This window comes from Haliotis asinina, chromosome 3 (genome assembly GCF_037392515.1).
Source record: "Haliotis asinina isolate JCU_RB_2024 chromosome 3, JCU_Hal_asi_v2, whole genome shotgun sequence".
Taxonomy (NCBI): domain Eukaryota; kingdom Metazoa; phylum Mollusca; class Gastropoda; order Lepetellida; family Haliotidae; genus Haliotis; species Haliotis asinina.
Window position 1 is genome coordinate 61,435,724 of NC_090282.1, and position 19,883 is coordinate 61,455,606.

The 19,883-nt window shown below is 38.4% G+C and overlaps 1 protein-coding gene across 1 annotated transcript in view; it reads left to right on the forward strand.

Moving 5' to 3' along the window:
• LOC137278282 (S phase cyclin A-associated protein in the endoplasmic reticulum-like) overlaps nucleotides 1-19,883 on the forward strand; it is a 97,750-nt gene that overhangs the window by 43,273 nt on the left and 34,594 nt on the right. Inside the window, exons 25-26 of the mRNA XM_067810522.1 lie at nucleotides 4,651-4,888; nucleotides 16,370-16,522. Of these exons, the coding sequence (XP_067666623.1) occupies nucleotides 4,651-4,888; nucleotides 16,370-16,522 (391 nt within the window). The remainder of the gene's footprint in view (nucleotides 1-4,650; nucleotides 4,889-16,369; nucleotides 16,523-19,883) is intronic.

The window sequence follows — 19,883 nt, forward strand, 5'->3', positions numbered from 1 at the left end:
GACGATAAGATGACATGATAGAAAAGAACCATGCTTTTGTGATAAACTCCTAAGGGAGCTGTTCTCCATTATGCTGGCCATTGTTAATTTGGCCCTTGTCAGTTGCACATTGATTTATTTACCAATAGGACTGTCAGTAAATTTGCCAGGTATTCTTGTGGATTGATTGCCAATCAATATAGGTGATGTTTGACAACGTGAAATCATATGCTATGTTTTAGTGGCTAGAGCACAAAGGCTGAAGTTAAATATTTGGAATATAATCAGTCCAGGGAGATTTTATCTGCTGGTTGGCTATCTCTTTTCCCAATTTCCTATCCTGGTCTGCAATGTTTAGTTTGGACCTGTCACCTGTTTGCAATCCTCTCCGATCTTGCCCAGGTGACCATGACGTCCTGCTGCATGATGCCGATGTTGCAGCTTTGTGTTGGCTTTGCTTTCTTTGTCCTACACAGGCTGATTCTCGTGCCGAGATTTCGGAGTGTTGTCTGCTGATAATTGTCACGATATTGTCTTGTTTTCACACTTCATGGGGTCTGGTGAAAGGCGACAGTCGACATGAAAGGGTCTTGCCTAGATTGGTCTGTCTGCCTGATCAATCCCTATGTTAGGATCTCATCCAGATGACTTGTCGTGCAGTCTCTACCTGAATGGAACCATGTCAGTATTAATTGGTGATTAGCGACTATGATACTGTAAACACATGCAGTGCTATTCACCTGCAAAATTGAATCAGTTGTAAGACAATGATCTGTGAAGACTAATTAATGAGTTGAGTCAGGGCACATTTGTTTGAAACAATGCTTGGGAGGACAGTCAGCTAAGCATGTTTGTAATGATGGTCTTTAAGTCCTGTCTTCCACTTGATATTGACTGATTACTTCATAATCTTGCATCTTTGGTTAGACCATCGCTACCATAGGTCTCTTCAGTGTTCAGAAACATTTCTAATATATAGTGAAGGTACGATGATCAAGAATCGATCCAAAGAAGGGTTAGAAATAAGTATCGATTCTATAAAACATATCTACAATTAATCAGAAATTTTTTGTTTTAGTATATCGCACTTGAATGGAGTGAACTAACCATTAAATTTGATGAATATACATGAACAAACATGCATACAACAGTTTAAAGCTATGTGGGTTGTATTCATAGCTTTGTTTTTATCATTGCGGTAAATATTATTGTAACCTGTTTATGAATACATGTTCATCTGTGGTGAACATAATGCGTTACACTCAAAAATATTTGTTGTATAAATAAACAGAAAGATTACATTAACCTAAGTTAGAGAAAAAAACAAGTGAAAACCCTTAAAATTGGTGATTACATTCTTTCTGATTCCGATACTGATAATTACCTGGAACTTACTGGAACTGGAACAATTTACACTTTTGGGGGTTCCATGGCTTTTTATGATGCAGGCGTGATGATAAGCATTGAATTATTTTCTACATCAAATAATAAAGACATAAGTGTTTTTGCTCCTGGTTGATCTGTCTGTTAAATTTACAGAATAGTGTTATTATCTCATTTTACTATACTTTCATACATGATCATGCCAAAAATTCTACAAAGAAAAATTACAATTCAAAGCATACAAAGAAAAATAAAATAAGTGTTTGGTAGACATTTTAAAGTGTTTAACTGACTTAGTAACAAATTTTCAAATGTTTTCTGTAACATTTGACCTTTCTTTACAAAAAACCCTGATCCTATCATTTTTTAAATGGCAAGGCTGCATTTAATATTAATTTTTTATGCTTCTTAATATTTATCTACATTTTCTGCAGAACTGTGTTCTTGTTGATATGTACATGATAAGGGTATGACACAGAAGTCTACACGCATCAGTTTCTTTGGTACACTTTATCATGTAAAATAGCACTGTATTTAATGGATTCTAAAATATTTTTTTTACTTCTTGTCTTACTTTGGTATTCACAGCAAATAAATATGTTTACATTAAATATATTGTTTGAAATATAATTGAACCTTTGTTGGTCTGTTCCCAATTAATCCAGAACATCCACCTCCCAGAGTTTTTGGTGAGGACATATTTAGAGGTTAAAGGGAACATTTGAGTAAGTGAGTGAGTGTTTTTTTATGTTGCTTTTAGCATAATATTCCAGCACACATTGCACCCATGTGGGAAGTCAGTCCTGGACATTTGACTGAATTGTCCAGATATTTCTTATCTTGATTGATCCTGAGCCATCCAAATGAATAGTGCTGGGAAATAAATGTAAGGCAGAATTGACAATCTCTAAATTTCATTTGGAACCAAACACATGGGTGGTATGTGCAGTTGTAGTTGGGAATTGGTTGAAATCTCACAATTGATGATTGCTTCATTACCAACGAACAATCATTGAAAAAGGCGTCATTTTTTTCAGATTTCCCTATCCAGGTTGTTATTGCAGATATGTGTAACATGATGCAACCTGCTCTAAGGTGGTGACTGATATATCATGAGCGTTAACATCATGGATTCTTCAAGAAACAATAAGTTATGACTTTTCAGTTAGTGAATGTGAGTTTTCTGAGAAATAAACACATTTTCAGGCCCTGACAACTTCGAAGATATGTTCCATAATGAAGTGTTTCAAACACTAAGACAGAAGTTCCAAAATCATTTGTGTTTGATTGCTTGGTCATTTGGTCACTGTGACCAATCTTTAATTATTTCAATTAATCGGAACACCACTAATATGCATAACTGTTAGTACACCCTGAACACATATACTGCATGCTAATATTGTGATATTTTAGTTGGTTTACTGTCTGCCGATGACAGGTTTTATATTTTACAATATATTACTATATAACACAATTAAATGTCAATTTTACTGCATGTCAGTGACAGGTTTTTATAATTTACAAAAAATTACTATGTAACTCAGTTAAATGTTCTTGTCACAGGATGGCTGAAATATTGCCAGTGTGACATTAAATCTTAACTCACTCACTCACTCACTCACTCAGTTGCTAATGTATAATTTCTTACATACGTATCAAACTAACCTTTCAGCTGTAAAACCAGTATTCCACGAATGTTTCAGTTTTACTATTAAATTCTCATCACATTTGATTGAGATTGGCAGCTGAATGAGAGAACCAAGTTGAACCAGTGAGAATCGTTATTTAGAACTTTCTCAATAGATTGGTATATTTCGATATTTTTCAAAATTACTCAACATGGTCATTGTCATCCATTTGTTGTAATGAGTGTGTGAATCACTGGGTATGATCATAAGAGCGCCAGTCCCTGGAGAGTAACTACAGTATATAAGGTGGCAGCAAATTACACCTATTGATCAGTGCTCAGTGTTATTACATAGCCTCCAGCTAATTCCTCCATTCCAACTTGCAAATCAAAGCTTTTCATGCACAAATTTCAAGTCCCATCCTCAGTTAGTGAGAAAATTGATTGTGTCGTGTCACCTGAAATGTAGTGAATGACAACACTTGATGCCTTATTTCTATGGGATTGTCCTTGTTTTGTCTCCCCATTTACCATCACATTAATCGCAGAATATTTCTCACGGTAAATATTGTATGTATTGATTAGCAAGCGTGTGATTATCATGCATGACATTGAGTTCTGTCATCTTGTGGCTCGGGTCTATAATGCTTTGATTCATGAGTATTCTAATAATTTCTCACAGTTTATTAGTGTGTTGTATTGAAAAGGTGGCTTCTTTGATGTAACAAATACCACAATGATGAAGCAAGATCTGTTGCCTGCAGTCAAGCTTTTGTTGAGGACAATAGAGTTTTATAGCGAAAATCTGCTATCTCTAGCTTAACTGGTCATAGAACTTATGCAACGGCCAACATCCGGCGCTCGTACTCTCTCACGTCATCTTTTCTTTTTTCATGTTTTGTATTTCTGCTTGGGAATGTGTTACAGTATTGATTTGATTTTGATAAATACAGTACTTTGTGACACAGTATACGATGGTTAGGCAGCTCTATCTCAAGTATATCAGAAGTTAAATCATTATCTTAATAGCTCTTGTTTTGCCTATAATTAGTTATTATTCATCTGTTGTCTTTACTTTAAAGTCATAAACATTTTCGAAAAAAAATACTGTCTTTGACAGAGACCTGGTTCATCATACAGTGACCAGGCAACAACAAGCTTCAAGAAAAAGAATATAACTCAGTGACTGCCACATCACCTTTATGATGGAGGAAATTCATTAACTGTAACCTTTACTGTGTCCAATTCCCAAGATTCAGCTATCAGATGCAAGCTTTGTAACTTTTGTATGATAGTTTGAACATCGAAGAACACTGATAACACTGAACACTGAGTCTTTTTTGAAATGAATGCTGTCAGTCAGAATTTGCAGTAAAGCAAGTGATAATAATAAGAATAATACAGTTAATCAGCACTAGCTGACAAAATACCTGCAGTGATAAGTGCTTTAACATTTACTGGATCTATTGGAAAGTCATGAGGCATCTATTTTGGACTCTGCTCCAGAACCTGTGATGATAACGATGACTTCAAGTTTAATCTTCAGTGATTGACTGTACAGTTTACTTGATGTTTCTCCTTACCAGAACAAAGGCATGAAAGGCATGTTCGCTGTGTTGGATGTTGCAAATGTTTTGACAGTGTTTTCTTCTCTGTTTCAGAAATTCCAGCCTCTTTGAGAAGAAGAAGGGAGAGGATTTGTCCCAGCTCATCAGTACATTTGAGGTGACAGAGTTGGTTGGCATTGTATCATTGCTTTATGGCATGTTGCTTCATTCTGGCGCACCAAGTCGTGGCGACACACCTCCCCCAGAGCTGCCACAGCACACCCTCCTGGTCACCCTCACTGGACTCCGAATGCTCAATCATATGGCTGCCTTAGACCTGGACATGCTTCAGGTAAGTCCCACTGTCCATCCTTTTGGGGATTCCCAAGTAGAACAGAGGCTCATTTCAAAAGTGATAGTAGTGCTACAACTGTGTCAAGTCAGTGTCAGTATAGGAGTTGCGATCAACTAAGCACTACAATCGCTTTGTGAAATGGGGCAATGGTCCACAGTAGACAGTGGCTAATGATATCAGATGTTTATAGTAGGTAGGTGATGTGGCAGATTGTGTGCCATTGTATCCATGATGGTTAGGATCCTTTCTCATGCTATCACTTGCACAGTGGGAATTCAGGTAAGGATTTGTCCCGGTGTATAATGATTTGAAGAAGGTGCTCAGACTCAGTATCATCATTCGAGTTATCACTGGTTTGTCTGATCCAGATAAAATTATTTCCAAGCTTCCAGTTAGAAAGTTGATGGGGCTAGCATTAAAGAATGAATAGACTCGTCACTGGTCTGCTTCATCCACATATTTATGCATTGGCTATCATAATACAGCCGGCATATTGCTGACAGTAGGATAAAGTAACTTAAACTCTATCTTTGCTGTCGTGCACAAATTCTTCAAAGGTGACTTTGCTAAAATATTCCTAATCATGACTGTAAACCTCATTCACTTTTTACCGTAATCTGGCTAAGCATCTTAACATAATTCCTGGTGGCCCAATGAATTCAGTGGCCCTGTGATGAGACTGGCAGAGATGTTGACATATATTCTGTAAGTTATGGAGGCTTGATTAAAAAGTGCTCATCGCTGGTTCTTCCTTCTAATGTAATGAGGTTGATTTGAAGGTCGAAATATTTTTAGTCATTTCAGAATTCCATGTTTTGTGTTGATGCGTTTTACACAGAATTAGAAAGAAAGTCAGCATGTCTTTATACGTTGCATTCAAGTCTTTTTCTGCATTTTCAGTCAATGTGAATGATCTAGGGTCTTATACTGGTTCAATAGACTTATAGGGCTTCATGTTTGTTCCCGGTGATGTGAAGTTCTCTTTGATCTATATCATACTGAAAGGGAGCATGTTGCATTTTGTCTCGAAGCTGACACTGCTTCAAAGGACTGTTGTATTTGTCTAGAACCTAGGACTAATTCTGTATGATCGTTTCTTTGTTACCTCACTGTAGTTGCCTGAAAGCTGAATCTTGTTCAATAAGAACCAATACCATAGTTCATCCATAACGTCTACTTCAATATCTGACAACCTCGATATGGCTTGTTGACCTTACTTTCAGCTGTCTGAAACTTCACCCTAGTGGCCTGGAACAGGCTGGCTGTCCAGGACCTCGTTCTGCTTATCTTGAACCTCTTCCTGGATATGTACATCCTCACTTTGGTTTCATAGAACCACCAGCTGGCTGTCCAGAATATCATTCTGCTTATCTTGAACCTCTTCCTGGATACGTAGAACCAAACTCTGGTTTCATAGAACCACAGGCTGGCTGTCCAGAACATCATTCTGCTTCTCTTGAACCTCTTCTTGGATACGTACAACCTCACTCTGGTTTCATGGAACCACAAGTTGGTTGTCCAGAGCTTTATTCTGCTTATCTTGAACCTCCTCCTGGATATGTACAACTTCACTCTGGTTTCATAGAACCATAAGTTGGTTGTCCAGGATCTTGTTCTGCTTATCTTGAACCTCTACCTGGATATGTACAGCTTCACTCTGGTTTCATGGAACCACAAACTGGTTGTTTCAAAGCTCTCTGCTTATTTGGAACCTCACTCTCTATAGTGACTACACCCTGCTTGTCTCAAATCACTCTAGAACCTTTAACTGTTTGTTTTGAAGCTTACGCTAAACTTTCATGCTACATTTTACTGTACCTTTCTGATTTCACTAAGCCTTTCTAGAATTGCATTCTATTTACCCATGACCTCCCACTGGTTCAGTTTGACTGTGTGCAACTAGGTATAAGGTCATTTTACTATGTATAACCCTATGTATGACATGATCCCTCTTTCCCTGTCTCTGGTTGTCATGAAGCTCCTGCCCCTGCTGGTTCTGTGGGGCATCCATAAGTTTCTTCAGGGCCAGGCGCAGATTCTCCCTACTCGATGCCATTCCTTACCTACCTTACAGCACCACTGCCAGATGTGCACTTACCTCAGACCTGACATAACTTACATGTGTTCAGCATCTTTGACAACAGTCTGAAAAAATCTCTGGAAACTGATTGAAATATCATATTTCCCATCGTTGTTTAGTTCCATGTCAGATTTCATTTACTCTGTTAATACTGCAGTTGCTGCCTGCTACAGGTGGTACTTGCTTTGTGTAATTTGTGAATACTGACATGGGAGCCTTGTTTAAAATCCAGTCTCTGTTTTTGTAGGCAGCAACTGTATAAGCAATGGTAGTGTATTTACAGTGAGAAGCAGTCCTGTCCACATGTGCCTAGGGTTTCAGGGTCATCAAGTTTGATTAACTGATTTGTTTTTTTCTCGAATTCCCCTGTATCTTCAGTTAAACAAACTACCATTTAAAAGAGGTGAGATTTCTTCAGGATTTCGCACAGATTAGGACCAGCTTGCATGCCAGTATTTCAATAAAATAAACCAATGAGGATATGTAATGCAAGTTTTTTATCTTTATATAATTTGTATAGTATTAAGTTACTTGTTAAACGGCTGTAGGCTTGAGCTCGTCAAGCAGGCAAATAAACGCCTGTCAATAGACTTGCCACTCTGACGTGCTGTCAAACACTTTTCCCAAAAATGTTGCACAGATCATAACAGGCGATGTCCAATTCCCTCAACAATTGACACAGACTGTCCCAAGCACCTGCCTGGATCAGTGGGGTGCCCTCCAAGTTTACATTATTGGCAGTTCTTACTATAACATCCAGCTTTTGTTTATGCTCTCTGCAATCTGATTTCCCCTTTCACAGCAGAACTATGCTAATTGGCCAGGGGCGGGATCGAGGGATATTTTCGCAAGAAATTCCTCCCCATTGGCCACAAAGCGATAGTTCTGTGTTGGGCGATTCTTGACATCTCCTTCTGCGTGTCCGAGGATTGTTGTATAATTCCGATATCAATCGCGATGGCCCAGGGGTTCTTGGCTCACAGATCTGAGGAGTTCTCCCCATTCAACCCTGCCTGTATTTGCTCCACAAACTTTCCCCTGCCTATGAAAATAATCTCTTTTCTTGGAATATTTGATGCCAGTAGGAACAGTTGATCTCGTATGAAACAAAAATTAGAAAAGGAAAGTTCTCTGTGTTTTCTTTCCAAACATTTACGGTGATTGTAATCTTTTTGATATGATATTCTTCCTCCTCACAGTAACAACTTTGATCCCAAGTGGTATAATTACAAATGTTGTCTGCCAGTTTATGTCAATGGGATATGATATTCTTGCACGATTTCCGGTATTTTCACTTAGCAGTATGTTTCCTTTCTTTCTTTTTTGTTGTCATGTATACAGGAAGTAACAAGATTAGCAAGTTACTTGGTTCAACTTTTTATGTGTAGTCGCTTACCGGTATTTATTATGATCTAATGGGAAAGCTACAGAGCTGCAGCCTATTCAGTTTATGCACCTTTGTTTTACATTTTTCAGATGACAATCAAAACACTGTCTACTTCAGCATTAACATCTCACTTTGATCTTAAATGGAAACATGATGGATGGGCTATTGCATTCAGATGATGATCTCATTAATTGATTCAAAACATATAAGTAGGAGTGGTGCCCTTTTCACTCATGCAAGTGGAAGCCCTTGTGTTGAAACCTCTCCATTGTAGTTAATACAAAACACTACTGTGTGAGCGCTAGTTCCTACAAGGCCTGTTGTATCTGTTTCATATCCCTGTACATAAGACAAGATGAGTATTGTGTTGGACTGTGCAGGGCTTGGTTGTTGTTTGTGCTGTTGCTGCTGCAGTAAATCCTGCTTGGCTTCCTGGAAGGTCAGGAGTTACAAGTATCATTGCCCAACACAATGAAGTAAAGATGTGTACACTTGACGCTATCATCTCTCCAGTCCTGTTTGAGTAACACCACACTCAACTCACTCTGGCAACCTTTCAGTAGAGGATCATCAAGCCTCTTTCAGTATGGGATGTTTCTTGTAGAGGATTCAGCTGTAGCAAGCATACATGTTGGGTGTTTTTGTATTTAATTCAATGTTCTATTAGCTTTGATATCTCTTTTGTAATAGGATTTTTTTATATGGACTTTGGTTGTTAAAAAATTGTAAAGTGTTATGTTTGAGATCATACATTCTTAGCTGTACAACTTCTAGTACATTTTAAAACCAGATAATAAAGAAAAATGTACTGCATTTTCTCATTCACATTCATTAGTGAATAGCTGAATATCTTTGTATTCAGTTTGCAAAAATACACATCATTTAACATACGTGTTTTACTCATGCAAATTTTTGTGTTCCTACAAACTGTTTTTTTTCTATATCTCATATGCATGTTTTCAGGATTTTCTCCTTTAACAGGGAATAAGTTAACAATAACTTGTATGTAAGTTGCACCTTGTGTGTCATTAAAATGCCCTTCAGTTTAGTAAGTGATAAATAAATGCCACATGCCTTTCAGGAAAATCATGTAACAACCTTCAAGTTTGTTTCTCTTTGCCACAATTTTATTGAGTAGTTCGCCCGATGGTTCAGATTGTAGTGCACGAAGTCCTCTGTGTCTGTGTGTAGGTTCTCTTACCTCTAAGGTAGTGCAATTTGCTCCTGGTCTTTGATATGTGAACACACACAGAACATCTGGTCACAGTACCTTTGACTGCTCTGTTCACACAACGCCGGGATAATACTACTTATATGTACTCAGTACAGATATGCACTGTCTAAAGGACCCCCACCCTAACGCCTCCCCACCCTGTCAATTCGGTGACCCCAGGTCCGTTCCCTTAGGACAAGTGATAGAGGGCGTTCAATATAATCTGTAGCTCGGCGCGCGCCTGTAATGATTTTGCAGTGTTTACGCTGTCTATTACTACCATGTGTAGGTTGGGGCTGCACAAATCTCCCTATTGTTTTGCAAGTTGGCCTCACAAGGTTGTGGTCTGCACTCAGTGTCACACTGTACGCAGTGCACTGTTGACATGCCGAAAAAGGAAGTACACTCACTGAGATGAAATTCTAAGCAGATGGCTGCAATTTCGTCAAAATGGTTGTGAGGTTTGAATCAGAACAGGTGGTGGGCAATTCCAGAACTACAGAGCTTGAGAGTTCGTGGAAGGTTTGCGAGTTCTGGCTATGTGGTGGACATTGCTGCCCACTGGTAAATGTATAGCATTTGGAAGCTTTGTCACTGGGTAAACCATGAATGTCAGCCCTTCAACATACGTCAGAAATGTGGAATGTCAGAGGGACAAGAAGGACTTTGTGGTCTTTACCTAACCTTGGTTCCAGTAAACGTGTCGTCTTGACTGCTGTGATGGGTGACAGTAAATGTTCAAGTGGGGAGCACTTGCAATGTGAACACTCAGAAGTATCTGTATTGTTTTGTATCCAAGACTAAAGATTAGGTGCACAACTGTTTAAATGATAAGATAAGATATTTATTGCATAGAATTCCATGAAGGAACTGTGGCAATATTCTATAAACTACAAATAGACACAGTAGGTACAAAGATATGTCTTGTATAACACCTCATATAAGTCACTGTATGTTCTTACTTCTTGTAATGGTGATTATGGATTTCATTAAAATATTACCAACAAAGAACTGTGTAGCATAGCTCAGTCATTAAACTGACAAGGTGTGGTATAACTGAAATAGTATTCAAATTTGCTTGTTCCCCTGTTGTCATAGAAGAGACCTGAAACAGAGACACAAACTACAGGTGTCAGGATAAGACATAACTGATATCACAAACATGGATGTTTGGACACATTTGCTTATGTCTGTCAACTGATTGGGTCAGTCTCTCAAAGAACTAGTTGAGCATTCTGTGGCCTTGTCACCTTGGATCATGGGTGTGCTTGGGGGTCATGTATTCTTTTGTTACTTCTCTGGGCAAGATGTTTGAATGTTACAGCTGTAGCGGTATCTCAAGCTGATAATATTGTCTCAATTAAGACTGTATCGCCAGAATGGAAAGTGTTGCCATTATATTTAGACAACATGCGCTGGGTATGTCTCTTTTTGTGATTGTCACCACGTTTCCCGAGTGAGTCCGTGCAAACACGCTTAGAAAACATTCTCATATGGAATTTATTGGAGCTATTTTTGTCAAGGAAGAAAAAAATCTGTAGGTAAAATAAATGACAGACTAGGAGGTGTTTGTAGTGGCTCGATGTCGAGACGAGTGTTTACTTGCCTCATATTTTCAGTTTATGATAAGTTCATTCGGTTATTTTGTGGAGAATTATTACTTTCCTGTATTTATGTTTTCTTCTCCTACTACACAGTCAAAAGAACCATTGTAAAATAATTTAAATGTGGAAATGATTGTTAATGACAAACTTTTGAATTCTGAATGAAATTATTGTGCCAACTGAAATAGTTTATTAAGATATGTATTGCTTGATTCATTCATTATGTTGATACAAAATGAAAGTAGATGTTAGAATGCTTTACATTCAAATGATTTTACGTTCCAGACACTATGGAGCCTTCAGAGTTATTGGGCTTATCTGGGAAAGTCTTATTTGCAGACTGATCTATTTAAACTCAACATCTTGCAAAATAAAACTTTAATGTCTGAAGGTGTGTTACATAAAAGAAACAAGATTGTCTTGGAGTCACCAGTTCTTAATGATTACAAAATTCACAAAATCTTACAAACCTTACAAAATCTGTATATCTTACCCAAAATATTCAAATCGATTAGAATTATTTTAACACAAAAAGAGTATTTGAACCTTTTGTAATTGCAGTGCTTTGGCATCAGCTTACATGGGTGGTCATTATACTGTGTGAGCACCGACATGGATGACTAAGTGGTTTGTGATGCTCACATAATAGGTTTGAATCCCACATTTGGTTCAACTAAGATCCTTGTCTGTCAGTAAATTACTCATACTTATGGCAGTCTTCTGACTTTCCTGTCACTTTTGGTCGAGTTAGCCATAGCCATTCACTGGTTCACTCACTCACTCACAAACTGACCCACTCACTAACTCACTCTTTTTAAATTCTTACTTGGGTTTACTCCTTCAATGGGAAGATCATGAACAACGTCTTAAATACCCCTTACCACTTTCAGAGTGCAAACAACATTCTCCTTTCATCCAACACTGATCGAATTAACCCCATATTCAAACAAAGATTTTCCTCTAACAGTTTTATTGATGTCATATTGTTTTCTGAAGAATATAAACCTCCTTATGTAAGTTTTTCTCTGGTTATGGGCAGTTCCTCTGAAACCAATACCATTGACGTCTACCAGGACGTACACACTGGACTTGCCCTTGGCGACGCTCCAGAGGTGGGACTCTCTTGATCAAATTCTTCAGTTTCAATTCAGTTTATGTATATGTTTTTTAGCTTTAAGCTATTATTGCTTCTGAGGGTCGCACGACAGAGTCTTGTATTGTTTGTGATCTGCCTAAGGAAGAACTTGCTAGTCTGGAGTTGTGTTTAAAGGGGCAATTTCCTTCTGTTTGGTGCAGATGGGCATAACATAGACATTACAGCACTGTATTGTTTTCTCATTTCACAGGAATTTTACAAAAACGTGTGTCGAAGAGTGTAAGAATGTTTTCTCAAATGGAAGAATGTTAAGCAGGCTTGATGGATTTACATAGACAGTAACTGTGATGCCTGATTTGTGTTCATATTTTGTAAACTGATATTTTTTACAATATCACAGTGGTTGTAATATTTATCTAATAGAATTATATTTAGTTTAAATTGAAAAAAATAATAATATCGCTGACAAAAAATATAATATGTCTGTGCAAAAACTGATATAACTGACATGACAGTGGCTTCTGACTGAACCTATATTATGTATGTAATCTTATGTAAGTACATGCTAGAGGATGTATTACTGGTATCAGTATGACATAAAGCAAGAATATTTAAAATATGATGAGATTTTTATGGTTAACGTTTTGATATATCACATTGAAAGTATGAATTAATGTTGTAAAAATGTCAAAAAATGTTTGAATGAAATAACCTTAACTTCTCTTGCAACTTTTCTCATTAATTACTACTTACTCTGAATTCTTCATACTATGAGCTTATGCACAACAGACATTTAGTTTTTTAATTTATTGATTGATTTACAAATTAATGTGATTTGGATCAGTCAGTTAAATTTTGTTGAACATTCTTAAATGAAATATGTGGAATAAGTCACAGTTTTAAAAATGTAGCCAACTTTGTGTCATAACTGTTTCTTGTTTTGTGGCTGTGTGTGCAAGTGATTATCCTGCCATTTACCCTGTAGTGCCTGTTGATATTTTGATAGCCCCTCTCCTTGGGCCTGGTGGTGTTTACAGCAAGTAATCTCCTACATGTCTGTGATCTCAGGACCACAGTGTCTCTCACAGCAGCCTATACCTGCCTGGGTTCCCCTACAGATATCACACATGTGTCAGCATTTCCACCATGGCTGGCATACCTACCACAGTGTCATAAGCCATTGGGATGGCACACTTAACACAGTGTCGTGATAGGGATAGCACTATTACCACAGCGTCGTGATAGAGATAGCACACTTACACAGCATCATGATAGGGATAGCTCTAATGCCACAGTGTCATGATAGGGATAGTGGGGATAGCGCTCTTACCACAGCGTCATGATAGGGATAGCACTCTTGCGACAGCTTCATGATTGGGATAGCTCTATTGCCACAGTGTCATGATAGGTATTGCACTATTGCCACAGCGTCATGATAGGGATAGCTCTATTGCCACAGTGTCATGATAGGAATAGCACTCTTACCACAGCGTCATGATAGGAATAGCACTCTAAATATAACATCATGAACCATCAGATAACATACTTACCACAGTGTCATGATAGAGATAGCACTCTTGCCACAGTGTCACCATAGGGATAGCACTCTAAATATAACATCATTAACCATTCAGATAACATGCTTACCACAGAGTCATGATGGAGATACCACTCTTGCCCCATTGTCATGAGCCATTGGGATAGGACTCTTACCACAGCAGTATGATAGGGATAGCATACTTATCACATTGTCGTCATAACCGTCCTACCACCTTGACATGATAGGGATAACCCTCCTACCATAGTGACATGATAGGGATAACCCTCCTACCACAGTGACATGATAGGTATTGCACTATTGCCACAGTGTCATGATAGGGATAGCACTCTTACCACAGCGTCATGATAGGGATAGCACTCTTACCACAGTGACATGATAGGGATAACCCTCCTACCACAGCATTATGGTTGGGATTACCCACCTACCACAGTGTCATGAGCCAAGGATAGCATACTCACCATTGTGTTAAAAGTGATGGTGATGTCATACTTATATCGCAGTAGCATGATCTATTGGGATAGCATACTAACAGAGCAGTTTGTTGGTTTGAGTCCCTGTTTTGTCTTGATCATGGACCTTGGTATGCCATTATTAACATTCTTGTAGGATTCATTGAAGTGAAGAATCTAAGCTATTACTTTGGGCATTTTTTCTCTGACAAGCTATACTGTAAGTTGTGTGGAAACAGCTGTTAAACTTTTGTATATTTAATCACTTAAAACTTTGTAACTCGGAATAAGTATACTTTCATTGTGAATTTGGGGCATAATTTTTGTGATACTTGATGAAAAAGTAAAAATTAATCTGTAGTCATGATGATTCAAGACTCATAAAAGCTAATACTTATCATGGCATATCAGATAGCATTCCCTCTCACAACTTCCCTGTCAACACATTTTCTTGAATGCTATGAACCTTATTAAGTTACCCTTATTATATTATATTATATTATATTATATTATATTATAGCTCATCCTGTAGCTGATTGTTATGTCTTCATATTGAAATAACAAAATCTAGAGCTTGGTCATATAGTCTACTTGACTAAAACCCTCCATCTATGTGGTTATTCATGTCAGATGTTAAGTTACCTTTATTGTAATTCTTCTGTTACAGTGTCAGAATTAAATTTCCTGTGCAGATCATGAAATGTCACATAGTCATCTCGACTTCCATGCTCACCTCTTAAAAGAACATGAAAATTCCTGCGTCAACATGTTTGACTTTCAGTGTTAATGACTTCTAAGCCAGACTGGATACAAGTAATGAGGAACATGCATTTCTGAATTAAGATTTCATTTGGTACAGGACAGAACAGTTTAGACCAATCAGCTGAGAATCAGTGTCACAAATTGACAGCAGGTTGTTCTGGTTGGTGTGTCTGTGAAAACGTTGTTAGCCAGCAAGCCTGTTGAGACAGGGACAATGCCATGTTGTTGTAGTAAGGACATGGATGCTCAATTGGAGATGTCCTAACTTGACCCATCTGGACTGGAGCTGGTGGTTGCAGGACTTTCATCCCATTCTCATGGGAACATCAGGGTGTAGTTGTTTAAGGTCATCATCACTATGAGTATTCCCATCGTCTACAGAATGTTAATCTGTGATGGATGTTATAATCAAGACAAATTAGGTGATTATTTTGGTCAGGATGCCTGATTCTCCAGTGTTTTGACTCATCTGTGGTTATTCCAGTGTAATGCATCTTTGGTTTGACAACTGGAGTGCAGGGTTTGTCCAAGGTTAGTTTATGTCAAGAAGGAGCAATAAAGTTTACTTCTGCATTACCGATTTTACCACTTAACTGACAATAACTCTGTAGTATATCATTTTTGAATTCAAAGGTAAATCTATTTCCAGCCCTTTACAAGAAAAATGCCAGTAAACACTAATGAAAACCGATGATTTAAACTTAAGGCAGTCTGATTGGATAGTGTTGTCTATGAAGTTTCAGACTCCAAATTTCTTTGCCATCAAGGGAATGATGGGTGAGTGACTGAATATCTGCCAGATTGAAATGAGAAAAAAGTTGGTCTTATGTAGTAAATGTTAGAAACAAAGACATTTCCTGTATGAATTGGCGCCTCAATGGATGCTTTTGTGAAGGTTTTTGTCAAGATTTTCAAGAACTCCTTTGGAAATAAGTTTCTCTTGAAGGAAGCATATGTATTCACAGATTTTCCTGACATAATTTTGTCTAAGTTTATAGATAGAGGTTACTGATTGCTGACCATGATAACCACTAAACATATGTTTGGTAGTACTTTCGTTACTTTTAGATCTTTTTTTGGCGACACCCCTTAATGACGAAACTGTCTAAGAGTACAAGGGTTATGACCACCTTTACATTTGTTCATCCTTTTCACATTGTATTTAGGGTAGTGGTTCAGATTGTGTGGTCATCCATTTCTTACCACGATTGAACCCCCACAGTGATTGAGAGTCCAATACCACCCTGCTTTGATGCATGAATGCTGTGGTACTAATGACCAACATAAGTCTTTTGTAGCTCACACACCTCATCTGTGCTGTTTCAGAAAACCCTGGGGGAAGAAGGTATGTCCCTTGAGTTCCGACACATTGCAAGCTATCTCATCTGGTACTGCTCCCATCACACCCAGTCAGAGGAGCTGATGCATGAGGTCATCCTGTGTGTGGGCTACTTCACTGTCCTGAATGCAGACAACCAGGTGAGCTATGTTGTACTTCTTGGACCCCATCATAGAAGTTATCTGGGACACCCTGGTGGTGTAGTGTGGTGTGGTTTACACTATCAGTTATGCCAATCATCATTTCATCCTTTAGACTGCACTATTTGTTTCCAAATCTTACATAAAATGGCTAATACTTTCCTTGTGTTATGATACCAACATCTTACCTTAACTAGTGTCACCTTATCTTCCTACATAAACACTCAGCTTCCCAGTGAACTAGAGCTTCCTCCTACCTTACTCTTTTCCTATCCTTATGCCTGCACCAGAGCATTTCACCACCTACCTCACCATTTCATCTGCCTACACAACATTTCATCACTTCTCTATACCAACTGCACCGTTTCATCTGCCTACTCAACGCCTGATCCTTAGTAGCCTTACCATTGTACAACATTTGCTTCTACCTCACCATTTTATAACACCTGCTCCTACCTCTCTAATGTACAACACCTGCTCTTACCTCACCATTGTACAACAGCTGCTCCTGCCTCACCATTGTACAACAGCTGCTCCTGCCTCACCATTGTACAACACCTGCTCCTACCTTACCACTGTACATCTGCTCCTACCTCACCATTGTACAACAGCTGCTCCTACCTCACTATTATACAACACCTGCTCCTACCTTACCATTGCACAACACCTGCTCCTACCTTACCATTGTACAACACCTGCTCCTACCTCACCATTGTACAACAACTTCTCCTACCTTACAATTGTACAACACCCCGCTCCTAACTCGCTATTCTCCTGTAAGTGTTCTTTCATTTGAGTACATTTGAGTACATATATTATATTTGGGGTTTGCACTTCCTCTGTAAAGTACAAATTCTACTTCAAAACAAAATTGTCTCTTAGGCACTTAATGGTTACCTCAAAAGTCAGCCATCAAACCCGCTCAGCCTTAGAGACTTCAACCCCCTGTACCCTACACTTACTTTACTCCTCTGTTATTGCTCCTACCTCACCTTTCTTCTGTACCTACACCTACTTTACCCTTCTTTAATTACACTTACCTCACCCATCTTCTGTACCCACACCTACTTTACCCTTTACCTGTAATTTTACCTGTCTCACCTTTCTTCTCCACTTACACCTACTTTACCCTTTTCCTGTAATTATACCTATCTCACCCTTCATCTGTACCTGCACCTTCTTTACCCTTTTCCTGTAATTATACCTGTCTCACCCTTCGTCTGTACCTACACCTACTTTACCCTTTTCCTGTAATTATACCTATCTCACCCTTCCTCTGTACCTACTTTACCCTTATCCTGCACCTGCAATACAACACTCTTCTTCTCTACCTGCAGTACCTTCTTCTGTACTTACACCAATCACACCCTTCTCCTGTATCTACCATCTACTCCATAATCAATGATTCTACAGAACCCTAACCTACCTCACCTTTACCGTCACCCAAAACCTACCTTGCCATTCTATAATACCCAAACTTACTAATTTATCAAGTACTTACGACTACCTGTTCCTAATTCTATTCTAATATATCAATACTTACGAACAATACTACTTTGCATACCTCCTTTGCCGCACTGAATATTATTTGCATTTACACAAGCATGCAGTTTTCCCTGTGTGCATTGTGATTCAGTCTTCCAGATTGTGACTGCAGCTGTTTTCAACATAGAATTCACCAGTTCATTATTTGACTCTGTTTGCTATCGTCACATAACAATTGGAACATTGGAAGATCAGGATTTGTGCTAAGCAGATAGTTTGAGGAAAGCTGGAAATGTATAAATATAGATTTTCATTTTCTCTGTCTTTTATGTTATGTTGGTTTTCACACATGTATTGTCCAAATGGATACACCTTCAACAGTGTTTTAAACTGAATTCTGCCCACAAATCAAATTGCGATTTCAGTTTGTATGAAAGAACCTTTCATAGCTTGGGATGCCAAGTAAGTATTTCATGGTGCTCTAGTTTTTCAACCCACATACAATATCCCTGACCTGAGATAAATAATTCAAGACTTGCAACAATACAGACGTTTTTATGTAAAATAATGATTGATGTCACACCTCTCTGTTGTTGTATCTGATATCACTAGATTTTATCTACATGATACGGGAGACCCATTACCAAACTGGTCAATGACTAACAGATAATTGGAATCAATTGTCAGCATCATCGCACACCAATACGGCCCCTGTCTGGTGTACCTGTTACAGAGATAAGCCAGTTTACCTTGTGAGCCTTACAGTGGTTGTATCCCAGGCAGCCATTGTATATCCTGGTCATCCTGCGTGTTACTGAATTGACTCATCAACATTTCTCTGCTTGTAATAAGCCATGTTATCCTGAAGTAATCTGGCACCCACTAGTTTTACTGATCACTTTTATCTTGGTAGATTCTCCATACCACTGTCTATGATGTATCTGGTATCACACGTATTTAATGCCAGGCCCGTCACGCCAGCAACGAGTAAAACTCTAATCCCCAAGCAAAATTTACAGCTTTGTGAGTTTTTGCAGACAATGATGAGGACACATTTAATCAACTTAAAATCACCAGACTACAAACAAAAGCTCTTTTCTAAACTAGACTCAAATCCAGAGGGACAACATGAAATATTTTAATGTAGCTTAGTGTGACATTTAATTGAATAAAGCTCATATTTTGCTTGGATTAGTTTTTGTACTGCAAGATTAGGGTCCTGGATGGGCTCTTTAGGGAGGTCTCCAAGCCTGTCGGGATCTCGCGAGCTGAGGCTGCAGTACGAAGCTGGCCCCTAGGGTGTAAGAGGAATAATAACAGACCCGTGCTCAGCCCATAGGGAGAGGAAGGGCCGCTTCGACTAGCTTTGTTAGCAGAACTGCAAGAGAACACCGAGGAAGTGTGGGACATGCGTAACACTACCTTAGTGTTTGTGTTATGTATGAATTGTGCTCTACAAAAGTAATATTGATGCTGTACCATTTGTCAGGATTTGATGTTCAATGAATGGAGTAGTTTGGGGAAGATAATGATAAAAGATCGGTATCCAAGTGGTCTTATCAGAACGTTTGGTTGTCAGTCAGATTTAAGCTTATATTGATCGGCAGTATCTATGGCATTAAACATTACTTCACTGATCTTAATCTTTTGAAAGAATATCTGTCATTGCCGCTGTAACTGGAGGAGGTTAGAGTTGCGGTGAAAGATAAATGTTGACCTATACATGTTATCCTTCATATATGGCTGTGAAGTCACACTGCTTCATGGGGGATTGTCAGAACCTTTGATGTTTTACTGGTAATGGAAAGCCAGTAGCTATGAATGTATACTTGTATATTTGAGTGTCTTATGCTTTGTGCCACTATTATGTAGATAT